Source organism: Nicotiana sylvestris, chromosome 2 (genome assembly GCF_000393655.2).
Source record: "Nicotiana sylvestris chromosome 2, ASM39365v2, whole genome shotgun sequence".
Classification (NCBI taxonomy): Eukaryota; Viridiplantae; Streptophyta; class Magnoliopsida; order Solanales; family Solanaceae; genus Nicotiana; species Nicotiana sylvestris.
In genome coordinates, this window is record NC_091058.1 from 101,139,486 (window position 1) to 101,160,117 (window position 20,632).

The 20,632-nt window shown below is 36.6% G+C and overlaps 2 protein-coding genes across 2 annotated transcripts; both read left to right on the plus strand.

Moving 5' to 3' along the window:
* The first annotated feature begins 11,509 nt into the window (after positions 1 to 11,509).
* On the plus strand, positions 11,510 to 13,224 carry LOC104237575 (transcription factor RAX3-like). The gene is made up of 3 exons (XM_009791748.2): positions 11,510 to 11,813; positions 12,020 to 12,149; positions 12,309 to 13,224. The coding sequence occupies exons 1-3, from the start codon at positions 11,678 to 11,680 to the stop codon at positions 13,030 to 13,032; spliced, it is 990 nt and encodes a 329-aa protein (XP_009790050.1). The 5' UTR covers positions 11,510 to 11,677; the 3' UTR covers positions 13,033 to 13,224.
* A 1,387-nt stretch (positions 13,225 to 14,611) lies between these two features.
* On the plus strand, positions 14,612 to 17,652 carry LOC138885327 (uncharacterized). The gene is made up of 6 exons (XM_070166266.1): positions 14,612 to 14,846; positions 14,928 to 15,376; positions 15,465 to 15,641; positions 16,098 to 16,361; positions 16,664 to 16,868; positions 17,360 to 17,652. Exons 1-6 carry the CDS (start codon positions 14,612 to 14,614, stop codon positions 17,650 to 17,652), a joined length of 1,623 nt encoding a protein of 540 aa, XP_070022367.1.
* Positions 17,653 to 20,632: the final 2,980 nt, after the last annotated feature.

Genomic DNA, 20,632 nt, shown 5'->3' on the forward strand with positions numbered 1-20,632 from the left:
TCACGGGGTACTCAGACTTCTCCCAGGCATGATCCTTTGTGTGGGCACCCCACACTTAGTTCCAACCATCTGGCTCATTTATGCACACTTCCTGTAGCTTTTCTTCTGATACTCATAATCCTACTAAATAAAACAACACTACAAAAATGTGATGACTTCACTTGTTTTAAAATGAAATTTGTGTTCTGAGGCCTTGAAAATCTCATTTAGCATCACCTCGATTTACGTGCGTGGTCCGGACCTATATTCGGAATGCCTTCTATGTGAAAATATGAGAAATAGAAATTTTAGAGTTAAAACTTTGATTATGGTTGACTTTGGTCAACATTCTTAGCAAACGGACCCGGATCCGTGTTCCGACGATCCCGAGAGGTCCGCAGTAAAATATGGGACTTGGGCGTATGCCCGGAAATGAATTCCAAGGTCCCAAGCTTTAGAAATCAAATTTTGAAAGAAATTATTTTATTGAATTATCTAAGGAATAAAGAAAAGAATTAATGTTTGAAACCATTGTTATCGGGCCCGTATTTTGGTTCCGGAGCCCGGTACAAACTTGTTACAGTATTTGAAAGATAACTGTGAAATTTGGTGAAAACAGAGTTTATTTGACGTGAGTTGGACTTCCGGTTGAAGAGTTATGAACTTTGAGATTTCTTGATGAAAATGTTAAGTTTTGAGGTTTAATTCATGATTTTACATGTTATTTTGATGATGTGATCGCACGAGTAGGTCCATATGATGTTTTTGAGTTAGTATGACATTTGGTTTGGAGCCCCAAGGGCTCAAGTGAGTTTTGGGATGTTTTTACACTTAGAAAAAAGTTGCAGATTTAGAGAAGTTGCAGGTCTCCGAAGCCAGGTCTCGCGGTCCGCGGTGGAAGCTTCGCGACCGTGGTGGGGACTTCGCGACCGCGTAGGGATTTGTGCGGTCCGCAGTGAGCAAGGCCAAGCCTTCGCAGCCGCGCTCAATTTCTTGCGGTCCGCGGTGGAGCTCCGCGGTCGTAGTCTTTTTTATGCGGTCCGCGGAGAGGGTTTGGGAGGAGTATATTTAAACGGACTTTTCAGTTATTTTTCACTTTTCAAAACCCCAAAAACATAAGAGGCGATTTTTCAAACAACTTACTTCTCCAAATCAATTGTAAGTCATTTTTAACTAGTTTTCTTCAATCATTAACATCTTTTAACATGATTTCAACTTCAAATTAACTATTTTCATGGGGGAATTAGGTGTTTTGGGTAGAACCTAGGTTTTTCAAAAATTGGGGAATTGGACCTCGATTTGAGGTCCGATTTTAAAAAAAATTATATATTTGAGTTCGTCGGAGAATGGATAATCGGGTTTTGGTTCGAACCTCGGGTTTTGACCGCGTGAGCCCGGGGGCGATTTTGACTTTTTGGGTAAAAATTTATAAAACTCATTTTCATGCATTCAAATTGATTCATTTGGCGTTTATTGATGTAATTAAGTAAATTGTGACTAGATACGAGCGAATTGGCGGTGGAATCGAGGGGTAAAGCTATAATTGAAACTTGAGTTATGTTCGAGGCATCGAGGTAAGTGTTTGGTCTAACCTTAGCTTGAGGGATTAGGAGTTGTGTCCTATTTGCTATTTGCATCTTGTCGAGTACGACGTATAGGCATGGTGACGAGTATCTATACGTTGGTGTCAAGCATGACCGTGGGTCTTATATTGTGATTTTCATAATTTCGTTGTATTATTCATGCCTTGGTGAAGATTTCTAATTGTTCTATAAAGTTTGTGGAAAAAATTGTGACCTATGAACATTGAGGAGCATTGGCTCAAGTTGTATAGCGAAATTGTGAAAGTATAAGTAATAATTGAACTTTTAGAGCATTGGCTTGAGTTGTGAAATGAGTTGTGAAAGTATAAGTGATAATCGAACCTCTAGATCATTGGCTCGAGTTGTGAAGTGAATTGTGAAGTAAAATTGAGAAAGAGAAGACATCATTATGTTGTCACCCTTACCGGGCTATTGTTGATTTATTTATTGTTCCCTTACCGGGATTTAATTGTTGTTCTCTTGCCTGGATTTAATTGTTTAATTGTTGTTGCCTTACCGGGATTTAATTGTTTAAGTGTAGTTCCCTTGTCGGGATCTCTATTACTATTTTGTTTATTCCCTTACCCCTTTGCTTGTGATTGTTGTTTGGGTGAGGAAGAGTGTTCAAGCACGAAGGGTGATGTCGTGCATTGTTTGCTAATGTGAGGAAAGAGTGTAAAGCACGAAGGGTGATGTCGTGTCGTACGATGTACCATTCCGTACCGATTTTCATTGATTATATGGTGAGAAAAGAGAGTAAAAGCATAAAGGGTGGTGCCGTCCACATCTTTATTATGTGATTGATTTGGTGAGGACGAAAGTAAAAGCACGAAGGGTGATGTCGTGCACACTTTTATTATAAAATTGTTTTGGAGAGGACGAGAGTAATAGCACGAAGGGTGATGCCGTGCAAATTGTTGATTTCTGATTCTTTGTTGATATTCGAGTTATGTTGTTTCTTTCCTTACTTGATGCTTTTTATTGGGAACTGTTATCTCCCCCACGGCATGTTTCCCCCTCCCATATTGACTGGTTATTTTTTGTATTTCTTTTCCATTGTATATACATTTGAACTGCACAGGTTTATATGGTAGTCTGGTCCTAGCCTTGTCACTACTTCGCCGAGGTTAGGCTAGACACTTACCAGCACATGGGGTTGGTTGTGCTGATACTACACTCTGCACTGTGTGCAAATCTAGGAGTAGCTTTCGAACAGTAGTTGGAGTGCTTCCTTCAATCCACTCGGAGACCCAAGGTAGACCTGCAGGCGTCCGCAGGCCCTGGCGTCTCCCTCTATCTCTATTTCCTGTTTCATTTCCTTTTGTTCAGAAACAGTGTATTGTATTTCTTTAGACCTTGTATGTAGTAACTCTTAGACAGTCTGTGACACTGTAACACCAGGTTTTGGGTATTGGAGGTTTTAAAGGTTGTAATAGACGTAGCCTTAAGATATATAATTGTTGACTTCCGCTTATTTATTTAAATTCCGTTTTTATCATATTATCGACTTGTGTTTGTTAAAAAGAAGCAAAAATAAAAGTGTAGCAAGTAGTTAAGTTTTGGCTTGCCTTGCTCCCATTAGTAGGCGTCATCACGACTCCCGAGGGTGAAAAATCTGGGTCATGACAAAAAATAATAAATAAAATAAAATAAAATAAAGCAGTAGAACTAGGTTGCCTCCCAACAAGCTCCTAATTTAACGTCGTTGCACGATGTGAACCACTTTTTCCTCCACCTTGAACTTATGAATTGTACCGCTAACATTGCATCCGATCTGCGGCTTTGCTCCAGTGGTGGGGCTTCAAAGATAACCAGGCCAAGCAATAAAATTTTCACTCTACACTTCTCGGCCTTTAGATGAGGAATGTAATTTTTGCTTTTTGGCTTTAAATTCAAGAATATAGGCATCTTGTTCCTCTTCCGTTGACTCCTCCAAAGGCTCAGATGACTCGATTTGCATGTCATCATCCACAATATCGAAAAATGATTAGAATGATGACCAACAAGTCCCAACTCTGAAATTGTATTACTATTTACATCCTTATGTTTACATGCACTAGAGTATTCAAATATAATATTATCAACTCCTTCATATGACTCTAGAACACTCTTCCCAACATTGACATCCTCAAGAAAAATATGGTCTAATGATTGGTATTCTTATTTTAGCTCCTCAATTTGGTTTAGAAGATTTTTTTCAGTTTCACACAACTCATCAATAAATTGTTGGGGTTTACACGCATCAATCTTTGCACTCAAATCTGCATCTAAGTTGTGTAAATCCAAGCCAAACTCGTCACTTCTTGTGCAAGATCAACTCTCTCCTTAGACCAGTCATTCACAAATGTTGTTAATAAATAACGTCGGTTCGCATATTCCCTTAATCTATAATATTCGTCACAATACCAACCCTTACTCCCATATTCAAATTCAGACTTCCATGAAGTCAAGTCATGACAAGCCCAAAAATACGGGCCATAAAAGTCTTCCGTCAATCAAGCGTCTTTGTCAATAACCTTACCTACGTATATTTCATCCCCAGATGCCATGCTGCAAGAACTAGAAACACACTAAGAGAAAATATCAAATATTTATAAAAATAAAATATTTACAAAAAGAGAAGAAAAACATAAATTTGTAAAGATAAAAGTAAAAGTCTAATCTAGAAAATTTGTTAATTTCTAAGTCCCCGGCAACGACACCAAAAACTTGTTGCGGCTAAATGCACACGCAAGTATACGCGATCGTCAAGTAATAAAGTGACTAAAAGTCGGATGTCGAACCCACGAAGACTTGTGATTAACTATTAACTAAATTAGACTATCCTCACTATCTAAACAAGGATTAAACCCACAAGTAGTGATGCTAAAGTAATTAAACTAAAAAAATGACTAATGAGCATTAAATAGAGGAAGAGCAGATTTTTATATTATCAATTTGATGAAAACGATCTAGGGTTATGAGCTATCTAACATTCCTATTGTATTCTTCAATTGAATTGACTAGCTAATTTATCTGGTTTATTGGTTAACATGGTTAATATTGCTCATAAGAATCTGTCGAGTTCTTACTCGCCTATTCAAGCTAACCTAACGCATATATGTCTATGGAATTAGAACTAACAAGAACGCATTTATAATTCCTATAAATCAACCAAGCAAGGCAATTAGATATATGTCTATCCTAACCGCGAATCCGCTCCCCGATGCCCAGGTTCAAGAACTTGCTCCACTCAATCCTATATGCAATCTAGAATTCTCACTTTCGAGTTCAATTCTAGATTCGTAGATAGTATTCAATTGGTGATCAAGCAATTAAATAATTAAGCGCAAGATTGAATAAATAAACCAATATGATAAACTAAGAAATCAAAATCAATATCCGAATAACAATAGTCATGAAAGAACCACAACACTAGAACGTGAAGTTTAGCTCCATATAGACATGGTAGCCAAACAAAAAATCATACAAAGAAACATAAGAATTACTAAGTTTGGTGGAAGAAAAGATGAAACCCGGCCTCCACGACGGCTCTGTACTCTCCCTTGGTCAAAAGTTACTCTAAAAAATGTCCTCCTCTCTCAAAATAGGTTTAGGTTGGCTTTTATATAAGTTGGGGATGTCTTGGGGTCGAAATAACCGAGTCCCGATCGAAATAGGACATGTTCATGTTTTGAGCGTCCTGTGCAGCGTGGGGCGCTGGCCTTGGCGCTCAACTTTTTAGCATTATGTTTTGAGTGCCACATGTAGCGCCCCACGCTGCCTGTGGCTCTCAAATTTGCACTTTTGCCTTTTCTCTCATTTTCGCTCCAATTCATGCATTTTCGTTCCAAATCATATCCGAATGATTCCTACACATAAAAATACTACAAATTAGCACAAATCATTATATTATACGTCCGAAATCTACGAAACATGAGCATAACGTGAGGTAATAAACATCAAAATATGCATACATTAAGCCAAACATCAAGCGCCAAATGTTCTAAATTTAAGATGCTACAGTAATCAGCATATATTTTACTCTCATAATATTGGTATCGTGATGATGTGCATGTGGACAACACTGTATTACTAGCTTATTAGGCTTGTCTCTTAAGCTTGAGATACAAATGCTATGTGACTATTCACACCAATTTGTAATTGTATAGCTAGGTTGACGCACGTTGAGTCGTGCCATATGTCTAGCTAAGGCCCTCTAATTAACCCTCAACAATTCATAGGGACAAAAAAGGACTTTGCGAGCAATGTCCCTCCTATCGAACAAGGAATGTTCCAACTAGAATTTGACGGCGGCGGACCAAAACGACCTCAAGTTAGAGGAAATTGAACGTTACTATTTGGCCCCATAAGATATTGGAGAAAATGAAAAATGATAATTAGAGGAAAATTTGCGTGAAGATCATAGCTAATTATAACTTAAAGAATAGTGGGGAAAATAACACATGTAATTTAAGTCGAAACCAACGGGTTTGTCGATAGTTCTCCACCTTTTCGATCTCTTCGATACTTGAATCTTCGTATTTTGCTTCAATTTCACAGAGGGGGATAGATCTGCACTTAAGGCATTGAGGACCTGAGGTAGGGGTGTTCATGATTTGGTTTGGATCGATTTTTCCCTAAAAAGAAACCAAATCAAGTAAGTCGGTTTTTTAAATATTGGAACCAAACCAATTAAGTCGATTTTTTATCGATTTGGTTTTTGTCGGTTTTTTTATTTTTTCGGTTATTTATCGATTTTTTTCTTAAATATGAGACATACACTACCAAACACATATTCCGGCGACTACATTTTTAATGTAACACTATCAGATCAATTGCTCTTTGAGAAATCTATCATTTACCAAGATATACTGATAATAATTGAATCAAATAGTGATGAATAATTTAAGTACTCAATTAAAAATCGATTATTTTTACATGAAATAAATTCTTGTATTTAGCAAAAGAAAACTACCAATCAAACTAGAATGTAAAAGCAAAGAATTAAATTATTATAATAGCAAAGAACTAGACTAAAAATACAAGTGACTGAGATGTACTATAAAATTTTAGAAACTTTATATAAAAGTATACATATATATAGGTGTAATAATAAATTTAAATAGCTACTTTTATAGTCGGTTTTTTCGGTTATTTTTTTGATTAAAACTAAAACCAAACCAAATTTGATCGGTTTTTAAAATTTAAAACCAAAACCAAACCAAACCTAAAAAGTATCGGTTCTTTTGGTCGGTTTGGTTTGGTTTTCGGTTTGGTTCAATTTTTCGGGTTTTTATAAACACCCCTAACCTGAGGTGTTGGATGGTAATTTTTAGATCTAGAGGCACATAAAATTAAAGGAAATGAAAATTGGAGCAGGAAAACTTTGTTATAGATTATATTGCACATAGATACCTACCTTTTTCGGCCTTTTGGTTAAGATCAAGAAATAAGAAAGTCGGAATAGAACATCCGAAGTTCATAGTTTTAAAGTGATTTTTAAGTGATAAGCTTTGAAATTGAGCTTGCCGGAAATGCTTTTTTATGATGTCGGAAATGCTGAGACCGTGGCATCATTTGTAGGTACATAAAAAAGGGAGTATGATTGAAGTCATAAATTTTGTGGTAATATATTTTCTAAGCTTCGAGCTAATTAAATTTGTAATTTTTTTAAAACTTTTCTACTATTGCTAATTTGATGTAAAAGAGATAAATTACCATCTTAAATTTCCACACATAGGACGAATGTAGCACAATTCTTCTTATTCCCTCCGTTTCAATTTATGTAAACTTATTTCTTTTTAGTCCGTGCCAAAAAGAATGACCTCTTTCCTATTTGGAAATAATTTATCTTTATGCAATAATTTATAGCCACACAAAATATATATATGACTCATTTTACACCACAAGTACAAAAGTCTTATCTCTTTTCTTAAACTCTGTGCCCAGTTAAATGGGTTTACATAAATTGAAATGGATCATTTTTGTTTTGATATTCTATACAAAATCCTATAACTTAATTAATAAGTCTAAGTAACAGAAGTCTGTTTCTAGGGATGTTTTATCAATTTCTTTCCATTTGTATCTGTTGAAAATTCCAATAAATTCCAATATAGCTAGAACGATCCTCACAAATTGCGAATACTAATTTGTTAAGAATTAATCGGATTGAGGATATGGCGTCATCATTCGCTAGAATTGAAATATCTGCGAGATCGGGGTCACAATTTGTATCGGTTAAACAAATTGTTGGAATTTCTAAAGTAATACACTCTCGCAGGGTCGTATATTCTTCGTGCTGATCAACGATGATTACAATATCGGGTACCCCTGTCATATATTTAATCCCGCCCAGATATGTTTGCAAGCGAGATAATTGTCTTTTCAACATAGCTGCATCTCCTTTTGGGAGACGGTTGAGTCTCCCTGTTTTTTGTTCCATTCTCAAGTCCCTGAACTTATGAAGTCTTGTTTCGGTAGTGGACCAATTCGTTAACATACCGCCAAGCCATTTTTTATTAACATAATGACACCGGGCCCTTATTGCAGCCCACTCTACTGAATCAGCTGCTTTATTTTTGGTACCAACAATTAAGAATTGTTTTCCCCTACTTGCTGCGTCAAAAACTAAATCACAAGCTTCTGATAAAAAACGAGCAGTTCTAGTAAGATTTGTAATATGAATACCCTTACGCTTTGCAGAAATATAAGGCGCCATTTTAGGATTCCATTTCCTAGTACCATGACCAAAATGAACTCCTGCCTCCATCATCTCTTCCAAATTTATGTTCCAATATCTTCTTGTCATTTCTCTCCACACCCCCCCCTTTTTTTTTTATTCTTTTTCAAAAAAAAAAAAAGAGACGAGGAACCCTGAACTGAAATAAATAATTGTTCCGATGGAACCTTCTCTTCTACCGTAGATTGGACGTAGATACACGACCCAAACCATTATTCTTTTCTATTCATTATTCTTTTTATTACCAAAGCAAATAACCATACCAAATGCAGATAGCGAAAGAGATGAATCCGTTGTTAGGAATCATTAAATCCTATAAACGATTGTTCGGGTATATCGTGGAAATTTTTTGAAAGACAAGAATCAAATAATTTTTTGTGGTGGAACAAAATATCTCTCATCTCCCCCTCGAATAGATTCTTTTTTTTTGTTTCCAAAGGAATGTTGTTATGTTGTTTTGAAGGGTGCACTAATCCCTTGAATCCGGTACCAACGGGTATCACCCCCCCCAAAACAACGTTCTCTTTCAGGCCTTTCAACCAATCGATACGACCCCGGAGAGCCGCTTTTGCTAAAACTCGAGCAGTTTCTTGAAAACTCGCTTCAGATATTACAATTCTTTTCTTTGTGGGATCTTTTTCCCATGAGAGGTAATGAGAAGAATTCTAGAATGGATTGCTACCTATGCCTAGATCACGGATAAATGGAAATTTTATTGATAAGACCTTTTCAATTGTAGCCAATATCTTATTACGAGTAATTCCGACAACTTCAGGAGAAAAAGAGGCATTTACCTATTACAGAGATGGTGCGATTTGATTCTTTTTTTTTTTTTTATTTCATATTTAGTCATTTCTCTCAGTCTTACGAGGAGAAAAACACGTGATTCGAGAAAATTTTTGAAAAAATCTACGCTTTTTGAAGGTGAAGTTTGGAAATAGAACAATTCCTTCTGTCGTGTATCCTCGATTAATGCAACCTCAGATGCTATGTTTCGATTCTCGATTCTAGTATTAAGCGAAAGGTTACGCCTAGAGGTTCTGTATTACGGGTCAATCCTACTCTACTAGCGCTAATAGGCAGCAGAGGGGAAGAAGCACTACACCTAGGAATCAACAACACGAAAACTTTGTTCTAAGTCAGCCCTTTCCTTAGCGGGCTTGGGACTAAAAGAATGGTTGGGACAACAAACATCCATCTCGTTCGTCCTTTGGATACCCGTATAACCATCGAAGGCTATTGAAGTGACTAATTCCTGGAAATTAGGAGGCGTTAAAAACAAAGAAATTGTTGGAGTTATCTTATCATTTCTATCTAGTCCCAATAGGCTTGATGTTAAGAAAGAATCTCTTGCAGGAAGGTTGGCTAGAGATTTCTTGTAAAAACACTAGCCCTGCTGAGTTCATAATGAGAATATTTTCATCGTTGAATCTTTTTTGATTCTATGTATTATTCTCATTATGCACATAAGGGAGGAGCCGTATGAGGTGAAAATCTCACGTACGGTTCTGGAACGGAGATTCTTTCAATTGAATGACGACCGTAACGGATGTCGGCTCAATCCGAAGGAAATTACGCGGAAGCTTTGCAGAATTATTATGAAGCTATGCGACTAGAAATTGATCCCTATGATCGAAGTTATATACTCTATAATATAGGGCTTATCCACACAAGTAATGGAGAACATACGAAAGCTTTGGAATATTATTTTCGAGCACTAGAACGAAACCCATTCTTACCACAAGCTTTTAATAATATGGCCGTGATCTGTCATTACGTGCGACTATCTCCACTATAGAAAGAAAAAAAAAAAAAAAGAAAAATCTAGTAAAGTAACTAGTAGAACCAAAAAGTTTTTTTGTACGCCAAACAAAAATAAATAAGTAATAAAACGTTCGAATAATTTGAATCAACTTGAAAAAAGAATTCAATTATTCTTAAATTATTCAATTAGATAATAATTGAATAATTTAACGATTTCCCTTTCATATTTGATATTGATTAGCTCACCAATCAATACGTAATGGAACTCGCTTCGCTTTTCTGATTGATAGATAAAATAATAGAATTAGGAAATCCTCTATTTACTGAATAATAACTTTTTTGTTGACAAAAGAGTAAACATCATTTCTATTCCAAGGTGGGGAGTTTCATTTTCCCCATCGACCTATTTGCAGAATTCCATTAAAAAAAAATTCTATATTTCCATTCTATTTCCATATCTATAGAAGAACGTATATAAAAATCTTTAGTGAAATTAGTGAAAGTTAAGAACTCATTGAAACTAATTGATTCTATTTTGAAACCTTTTTGTTTTGTCTAACTTTCTAACTCTTTATTTTCTCTGAATTATTATATAGATACCCATGTATATCTTGCCCTTAACCCAATAGAGAAAATTGCTTAATGAAATTCTGTATGACTGGTTGTCAATTTTGAGCGATGCAAAATAGGTTCTTTCTTTGGGATCCTTCCTTTCTTCAAACGGAACGAAAAGAGATAGAATCAGGCCGATTCCCGAAACGCCTTTTTGGATATTCCTCAATGTCCCGGCTATTCACGGAACGTGAGAAACAGATGATTAATCATCTGTTGCCGGAAGAAATCGAAGAATTTCTAGGGAATCTTACAAGATCCGTTCGTTCTTTTCTCTCTGATAGATGGTCAGAACTTCATCTGGGTTCGAATCCTACTGAGAGGTCCACTAGGGATCAGAAATTGTTGAAGAAACAACAAGATATTTCTTTTGTCCCTTCCCGGCGATCGGAAAATAAAAAAATGGTTAATATATTCAAGATAATTACGTATTTACAAAATACCGTCTCAATTTATCCTATTCCATCAGAGTAAATGATTTTGCATACACTGCTAAGTTCGTATATACTATGCTCCATGGACCTTGAGAAACCGTAAATGTCCAAGTATACACACCAATACATGAACGTTGAGATCTAACTTTATGGATTTTGATAATTCGTATGTCTATCAGAGAGAGAAAGAGAGAATACTATGTGTGTGGGAGTGTGAACAGAAGGTGGATGATGAATCGCACGATGATATATAAGATTCCGAACTAATTAAGTAAGACAATGAGAAAAAATTTGATTCACTCTTCGGGCATTCAAATTGCCCTATTATTTTAATCTCTTAATAAAAGACTACTAGTATAGCTTTTTCCCATCCTACTTTTTAGAAAAAAGCCGCTAATCATTCCCATCCCCATGTCTCTCCTTCTCCAGCTATTACAGTCTCCTTATTCTTTAATTTAATATAATTACCGTCACTCTCTCTCCCCTTGATCTTCTATCTATCTCTATATATATAAACAGATGTGATAGTAATTACTTAATATTTTCAGAGAGAAGCTTCAGCGACTGCCACTAAACCTTTAAAAATGGGTAGAGCTCCTTGCTGTGACAAAGCCAACGTGAAGAGAGGACCATGGTCACCTGAAGAAGATGCCAAGCTCAAGTCCTATATCCAGCAACATGGCACTGGTGGTAACTGGATCACTCTTCCCCAGAAAGTTGGTTAGTAATCCTTGCACTCCTATAGCATGCCCAAATTCCTGTATGAGATAATTTGAGCTCAAAACTTTATTTTATTTATTACACATTTAATTTTGGGATCGGGAAAAGGAAAGGGAGATAAGGGACAGTGATATTTGAACAGTCACTTAAAAATTCCTATCTTCAAAGTTAATATTTCATCTTGTTTTTATGGCTTAACTAATTAGGTCTCAAGAGATGCGGGAAGAGTTGTCGGCTTAGATGGCTGAATTATCTCCGGCCAAACATCAAGCACGGGGAGTTTACTGAGGAGGAAGACAACATAATATGTAGTCTCTATCTAAGTATTGGCAGCAGGTAAATAATAAGTCAATATGCATCATTCAATTCAGTTTCTAGGGTTACGCTCAAGGCTATTCTATTTATTCTCCGATCCTTTTTGTTACTACTTCTCTTTGGTAATTTAATTAAGAGTCTTGTTACTCATTAACATGTTAAACTTTTTCAATATCATAGGTGGTCAATTATAGCTGCTCAATTACCTGGGCGAACGGATAATGATATCAAGAATTACTGGAATACAAAGCTGAAGAAAAAACTACTAGGCAAACAGCGGAAGGATCATCGGCCTCGGACAGGATACCTTCATAATAATAAGCTAGATATGATGAAGGAAAACGAAAATTTCTTTGCTAGTACTCCAGATATCATGAATGCATATTATTCTTGGCCTCCACAACCACTATTATTCTCTACACTAATTGCTCCACAAAATGACCTGGCAGAAAGCAGTGCAAACTTTCAGTATTCTCCTGATCAGGTTTATTTCTCTCAAGATCAACTGTGTCAAAGCTCAACAAATCAGCTAATTCCCTCTTCAGCATCTATGAATCCTCTTAATATCAATACTTGTGATTCTTCAGTGATAAGCAGCTATTACTCCAGCAATATTAATGGAGTTATCAACAGTTTTCAAGAGTATAATAATTACGTTCCCGTCGGCCTGAATGACGTGCTTAACAGCACTACTAGTCATTCTCAACAAATAGATAAAAGTGCATTGGAAATGGTCAATAGTAGCACTATTAGCACTACATCACCAGATATTAGTACAAGCTGGGAAGAATTGAGCCCTCTAATTGTTTACCCTCCATCAGTATCCAATTCTGAAACTCAGCAAGAAATATCACCCTATTATGTATTTGAAGAGTCAAGGTACCTGGGGTTGTTGAAACAATAATTATAATCTTAGCCATATATGTAACTGTAAACATATGAATTTTGAAATTTGCGTTTACAGTAACTTTTTCTAGTTTCAGTCGAATTTTCAGTGTGCGTTTTCACTGAACCTTAGAGATATGTTTGGTTTCCACTATCACTTTCATCTTGGTTACTACAGTATAAAATTCTTTGTATTTTCTCGATGTGCTCATATTTTTTGTTATACGTGCTATGGTTTTCATAGATTGCTTTTGTACCATCTCGTGTGGTTGTTGTGAGTATGGAATCCTAGAGATAGAGACCTGCAGTGCTAGTTTACATGTATGTACTTATATATCACATAGTCCTTTTCAATACTTGAGTTTTTGGGATCGATATATACGGATTGATATTTGATAAATTAATAAGCTGACATATAGTTCAATTTACTCAATGTCCATTGAGTTTGAAGTGTGAGATTTGAGAACGACAAAAGCATTTCAGAAGTTCTCCCTTGGAAAAAGGCAAATGGGGATCAAAGTTGGAAAGGTACTTTGAAATTTTGGCCACAACTTGATTGGCTTTAGTATGTAGGGTATCGATAAATGGCAGTTTCTTCTTAGTATTATCTTGAGTTCAATTAATACAAATGACAAAGAGCCGAGGATGAGCTTATAATAAGGTTCGTGTCATGTTGTTCCAGCAAGAACAGAAAGACTGAGATGTCGGATATTGATTCTTCAGTTTTGAAATATGTAAAATTAAATGTGTTAGCAACCCTCAACGAAACGATCGCTTTCCAATATTTCAATGTCACCGTATCACAAGTGGTGTCTTTCAATATGAACAATATTGTACTACTTGTTTGTCCTCTCTTAGAAACTGCAATATTCTAGGTAACGAGGTTTTGTTGGGCCTCCAAAGCCACACACTTAAGTTGGCCTATTCTTTATTTATTTGGTAAATAGACAGGAGTAGTCAAATGTAATAGCTTAGTTCAATACATTCTGCTAGTTTTGTAAATATTATGGACCGGGTCTAAGTGAAGTATAAATAGTAAAAGGCCCAACTGTATTGGGTTGGCCGACCATTTTCCATCTCTCACTGCCTCGTTTGTATCTTTCTCTCTGATAAGAAGGATCTAGAATCCCTAATCTCCATTGACGATCCTTTTGATTGAGCTGATGTTTTCTGTATTAACATGGTATCAGAGCGGGAGACGGTCAGTCCTTACTCTCCTCTATAGAGCGATGTTACCCTCACCTGATTTCGTCCAGTTTTCGATGTCGTCAGAGTTTGGTGGTTTCCGTTGATTTCTCGACTGGAAGTTACTTTTTTGGTTGGATTTTTTCATTGCTGTCATCGGAGAAGCTGTATTAGCGTGAAGTTTCCATTTTTTTGATTGAATTTTGGCTACTCGAAGGTTCCAGATTTTGTCAAATTAGGGCTTGCTCGGTGAACTCATCAGAGTTTTGCTCGTCTTCCAGGCCTTACTTCTTCGGGTTGCGAAGAAGGCTGGTATTCTCTTTTCTTATCTGATTGCTTGCTTTGTGGTGTTTGGTGTTATCGTTTGTGACTTGTTGTCATGAGTTGTCGATTGATACTTTCTAATTGCTATCATGACTGGTTCTAGTACACCTTCTGCATATACTCCTGAGCCTTCATCCCCCTTGTATCTCCAATCTTCTGATGTTCCTGGAGTATCACTTGTTCCTGTACCTTTCTCGGGGAATGGTTTTGGGGGATGGAAGCGTAGCATGATAGTTTCTCTGTCCGCTAGGAATAAGATAGCTTTTATTGATGGTTCATGTCCCAAACCTACTACGATTTCTCCTGATTATAAGCAATGGGATCGTTGTAACAACATGGTTATATCATGGATAACTAGCACTTTGTCTTTAGAAATAGCTGAAAATGTTTAATACTCTGAGACAGCTGAAAGCATTTGGAAACAATTAAATAATAGATATGGAACTGTGAATGGGACCAAAGTATTTGAATTAAAAAGGGAATTAGCATCTACTTATCAAGGATCCCTTGATATTGCTTCATATTTCACCAAACTTAAAAGAATATGGGATGAGTTGGGGGTAATGTGCAGTAGTCATGCAAATACTTGCACATGTGCTGCTAAAGAAAGTCTTCAGAAGGAGAAAGATGAGGATAAAGTTCATCAGTTCCTCATGGGACTGAATGAGGTATATGTGGGTGTCAGAAGCAATTTGATAATGATGCAACCTTTTCCATCTCTTGACAATGTCTATAACATCCTCCTGCAAGATGAAAAACAAAGAGAAGTCAATCCTGCCACGCAATTTACTACTGAATCAGCATCTTGCAATGTCAATCCTCCCAATAACAAACCTTTTCAACCACAAATTAATGTTCAGGGATATCAGAGATAATTTAATCAGAGAGTCAATTTTGACCAATCCAAGTCTAACCTCTTTTATAAGTATTGTAAGAAATCAGGACTATTCCATTGATAAGTGTTTCAAGCTTCATGGGTTCCCTCCAAATTTCAAGTTCACTAAAGGCAAGAAAGTAGCTGCCAATGTGGTTATGGATTCTGATTTTTCTACTTCTGAATGTTCTTCTCCCAACCAAGCCCTTATTCCTGCTGCTGGTTCTAATGAACATGGTTCTAGGGTACCTGGTTTGACAAAGCAGTAGTATTCTCAACTGATTTCACTGCTACAACAATCTCATATCTCTGATTCTGGATCTCAACTCAACATTATGAGCTCTGCCAATTTTGCTGGTACTTTGTTGCCTAAGAATGTAGTATATAGTTTTAATTCTACTCTACTTAGTCAATCTGATTCTTTAACTTGGATAGTTGATTCCGGTGCATCAGATCACATGACCTCTAACAAAGATTACCTTATTAATATCACACATTTACCTATTCCTTTCCTTGTTTCCCTACCAAATGGGTACAAAGTTAAAGTCACTTGTACAGGTTCCTTTGCCTTAACTGATTCCATTATTCTTACAAATGTTCTCTATCTACCTTCTTTTAAACACAATCTTATTTCTGTACATAAACTCACAGACTAGTTTGATTGCATAGTTCAGTTTACCAGACTTTCTTGTCTCATACAGGGCTCTTCTCTGAAGAAGCCTCTGGATCTTGGTAAACTGGATTGTGGGTTATACAAGTTTGTATGGGAAAAACCTTCTCAGCATCAAGATACTCTGTCAAATTCTTGCAGCTTACCATCTGTTTGTGATCTTGTTCCTGTTTCTTCTATTGTAAATACTGCTTCTTCTGCCTGTAATAAAGCTGCTATGAATAAAATGATGGATATTGTTTGGCATAGTAGACTTGCTCATGTTCCTTTTATTAGAATGAAAAGTATTTCTAAAGTATGTTCTGATATTTCTTCCACACAGTCTTTTACATGTCATGTTTGTCCAATGGCTAGGCAAACTAGATTGCCTTTCCCTGATAGCTTAATTCATAGCTCTAAGCCTTTCCAACTTGTCCATATTGATACTTGAGGACCATATCACATACCTACTTATTCAGGTTCTAAATACTTTCTTACTATTGTTGATGATTTCACTAGAAGCACTTGGACTCACTTAATGGGCTCCAAGAGTGATATTTTCCTCTTCTTAAGGCCTTTGTTGCACTTGTAAAGACACAATTTCATATGACTATTCAGTGTATAAGGTCTGACAATGCTTTAAAGTTAGGAGCTAGTCATGCTGCTATTTCCTTCTTTTCTGAACATGATATAATTTATCAAACAAGCTGCCCTCACACACCTCAACAAAATGGTGTGGTTGAGAGGAAGCATAGAACTCTTCTTGAAGCTTCTAGAGCCTTACTTTTTCAGTCCCAAGTTCCCATTAGATTCTGGGGAGACTGTCTCCTCACAACCACCTATATTATAAATAGACTTCCCTCTAGCTTGCTTCAAAATAAATCTCCTTATGAGTTGCTATTTGACAAAAAGCCCAATTATTCTCACTTAAGGACTTTTGGTTGTCGTTGTTTTGCCACTGTTCCAATTCCTCAATGAGATAAACTGAAACCTAGATCTAATCTTTGTATATTCCTTGGCTATCTCTTTGCAAAGAAAGGCTATAAGTTGTATAATTTGCAATCCAAGCAGTGTTTCATATCTAGAGATGTGGTTTTCCATGAGCAGCATTTTCCTTTTTCTTCAGATTTCTCCTTTCCTATTGTTTCTGAGTCCCATTTGTCACCTGCTCATTTACTTTCTTTTTCCCATGATTGTCTTATGCCATCTTCTTCCACTAATGTTCCCCCAACACAACATCACATCTTGCTTCTCCTTTCACATATGGTTATTCATCTCTTACTTCTCCCAACACCTTTTCTCCTCCTGACATAGATGCTGCAGTTTCTCCTTCAGTTGTTGTCCCTGATTCTACCCCTGCTTCTCCTTCTTTCAATCCTGATGCTGCTACTTCTGCACCATCCTCTATTCCTCATAGAAAATTTGATAGACCTCATAATCCCCCTTCTTACTTAAATGATATCTACAAGCTGCCCAATTCCCTTTCTTGCTCCTCTTCTAAGCTAGTAGAATTTGAACCATATACATATTCCCAAGCAGCTTCTATTCCAGCTTGGCAAGATGCCATGAGGAAAGAGTTTGAGGCTTTGGAAGCAAATCACACTTGAGATATTGTTGAGCTTCCTCCGGGCAAGAAGCCTATTGGTTGCAAATGGGTCTATAAGATCAAATGCAAAGCTAATGGTGAGATTGAAAGATACAATGCTAGGCTTGTCATTAGGGGGGACACGCAGGTTGAGGGGGTGGATTTCAATGAGACTTTCTCTCCTGTTGTGAAAATGTCCATTGTTAAGTACTTGATTGTTGTTGCTGTTAAAAAGAATTGGTCTTTGTTTCAAACCGATGTCAATAATGCCTTTCTTCATGGTGACTTAGATGAAGAGGTTTATATGAAATTACCTCCAGGTCTCTCTGTTGCTTCTCCTTCTTCTGTCTCTTTGGCTTGTAAGCTGAAAAAATCACTTTATGGGTTGCGTCAAGCCTCTAGACAATAGTATGCCAAGTTATCTGAGGCTCTTTATTCCAGAGGGTATCATCATTCCCTCAATGACTATTCTCTTTTCATCAAAGGATCTCCAGGTCATTTGGTGATATTAGCAGTCTATGTTGATGACATCATTCTTACAGGTGATGATTTGGTTGAAATTTCAGCTTTGAAGTAGTTTTTGGATGATGAGTTTAAAATTAAAGACTTGGGGTTTCTACACTATTTCCTAGGCATTGAGGTTACTGTTTTCCCTGATGGTGTTCTTTTAAATCAAAAGAAATTTGTTTCTGATATGCTAAAAGAGTTTGATTTTTTGGGGGTCACTTCTGTTGCTAGTCCTCTAGAACTCACCCCAAAGCTCAAGGATGTTGAAGATGAGGTTTTGTCATCTCCTGAGAAGTACAGGAGACTCATTGGCAAGCTACTCTTTTTAACTCACACTCGACCTAACATATGCTTTGATGTTCAACATTTGAGCCAATTCTTGCACACTCTTAGGATACCTCATATGGTTGTTGCCCACCACTTGCTCTGCTATCTTAAAGGCACACATGATTTTGGTTTATTTTATTCTAACAATCTTGATTTCTCTGTGAAGGCTTATACTGATAGTGATTGAGCTGCTTGTCCCGACACTTGCAAGTCTGTCTCGGGCTATTGTATATTCTTGGGCGACAGTCTTGTTGGTTGGAAATCCAAAAAGCAGCCTGTGGTTTCTCTTTAATCCACTAAACCTGAGTATCAAGCTATCCGACATGTGCTGGCTGAATTAGTTTGGTTGTCCCGCTTGTTACATGATCTGACAGTCCATGTTTCTTTTCCTGTTTCCGTCCTATGTGATAACATGACAACTCTTCATATTGCGAAGAAAACGGTATTCCATGAGCGTACAAAATATATCGAAGTGGATTGTCACTTCATCAGAAACAAATTGGTTGAGGGCTTCCTCCAATTATCCCATGTTCCTACCTCCAATCAACTTGTTGATGTCTTCACTAAATCACTACCTGGGTTCCTCCATCATACTTTTCTAGGCAAGTTGAAGGTGGTTTCCCCCTCCAACTTGAAGGTGGGTGTTGGGCCTCCAAAGCCACACACTTAAGTTGGCTCATTCTTTATTTATTTGGTAAATAGACAGTTTTATAGAGATAGCCATTCTTTGTATTGTATTAGAAGTAGTCAGATGTAATAGCTTAGTTCAATACATTGTGCTAATTTTGTAAACATTATGGACCGGGTCTAAGTGAAGTATAAATAGTAAAAGGCCCAACTGTATTGGGTTGGCCGACCATTTTCCATCTCTCACTGCCTCGTTTGTATCTTTCTCTCTGATAAAAAGGATCTAGAATCCCTCATCTCCATTAACGATCCTTTTGATTGAACTGATGTTTTCTGTATTAACAGGTTTTCAGCACGACACGGAGATATATTTTTTTTCCATGGAATAATTATATTTTTATTTCAATAGTCTTTCTTGAAGTAGAGGCGATTTTAACCACACAAAAAAAATGTTTACCCTGCAAATTAAAGAGCCCTGACCCTGAAATTCAAGCTTCAACAAGCTTTCCAGTGCCTTGGCATACTTCAAGATTTTGTTAATTTCCTAGATTATTTTCTTAGGCTGAATAATGACTCCTTACGTAATCAGTTATTATTATTTTTCTCTTTGCTATGGGAAGATTATCGGTGGTGGAGCTAGAGCTTCTGTAACGGATTTGGTTGAAACCAGTAGATTTAGTGCAAACCTTATATTTATTTTAAGAAATTTATTGAAAAAATACAAATTCTTACTTTAGAATCCAGTAACATAAAAACGCTAGAATCTCGAACCCAATAACTTTAAATCCTGGTTCCGACTGTGAAGATTATAGGTAGCAGGGCCTAGCTTCCGTAGTTTGTACAGTCTTACATTGTATTCCATCTGTGTTGTTTGTTGGGATGATTAATAATATTTTTTTTCTTCACCCAAAAAGAAAAAAAAAAAAGAAAGAAAAAAAAAAAAAGCGCCTTTTGCAAGAGGATACAGTCCCATTGCCCATTCTTTGATTACAAAGTGCTAGTCACACCACACTTTTCTTACGTACCATTCTCCAATGGAATGGTTTCTTTTCCTTTTTTCTTTTAAGGTTTATGTTACTTTATAAAAATTTCACCTACTTTCATATACAAAGAATAGTTGGTTTTAATTTAAGGAAAAACAAAAGAAGAAAGAAAAATTGCAATAAATTGGCTGCTTATGCAAACACAATTGGCGGGATGAATCTTAGTAATAAATAAATGTGGATAGAGTAGAACGTATGTAAATAATCGAGGTAGTCCACTCACATGATTTACAATTGTACTTGATAATAGATCTTCACTGGAGGGAAATTCTTCACCTGCACACGGCTCTTTGATAGGATGGTATTGTTTTTTTTAAGTAAAACTGAAATACAGTGTGGCTGGCTGATTGGTGTAATTATTATGAATTGAAGTCACAAGCAGATGAAAAGAGGGAGTGGGGCTACAAAAACACCAGAAAGATTGACCAGGTGTTACTTTGCTTTTAAGTCGATTCAACTTTCAAGTACGTATTTTCTTTGTCAACCGGAGTTAAGCTG

What these genes read in the sequence shown, in the direction of transcription:
- LOC104237575 (XM_009791748.2), top strand. Translation starts at nt 11,678, where the DNA reads ATGGGTAGAGCTCCTTGCTGTGACAAAGCCAACGTGAAGAGAGGACCA. An exon ending in CACTCTTCCCCAGAAAGTTG is followed by an intron (nt 11,814 to 12,019) that starts GTTAGTAATCCT and finishes TTAACTAATTAG; the next exon opens with GTCTCAAGAGATGCGGGAAG. An exon ending in TATCTAAGTATTGGCAGCAG is followed by an intron (nt 12,150 to 12,308) that starts GTAAATAATAAG and finishes TCAATATCATAG; the next exon opens with GTGGTCAATTATAGCTGCTC.
- LOC138885327 (XM_070166266.1), top strand. Translation starts at nt 14,612, where the DNA reads ATGACTGGTTCTAGTACACCTTCTGCATATACTCCTGAGCCTTCATCC. An exon ending in TGATTATAAGCAATGGGATC is followed by an intron (nt 14,847 to 14,927) that starts GTTGTAACAACA and finishes ACTCTGAGACAG; the next exon opens with CTGAAAGCATTTGGAAACAA. An exon ending in CTTTTCAACCACAAATTAAT is followed by an intron (nt 15,377 to 15,464) that starts GTTCAGGGATAT and finishes GTAAGAAATCAG; the next exon opens with GACTATTCCATTGATAAGTG.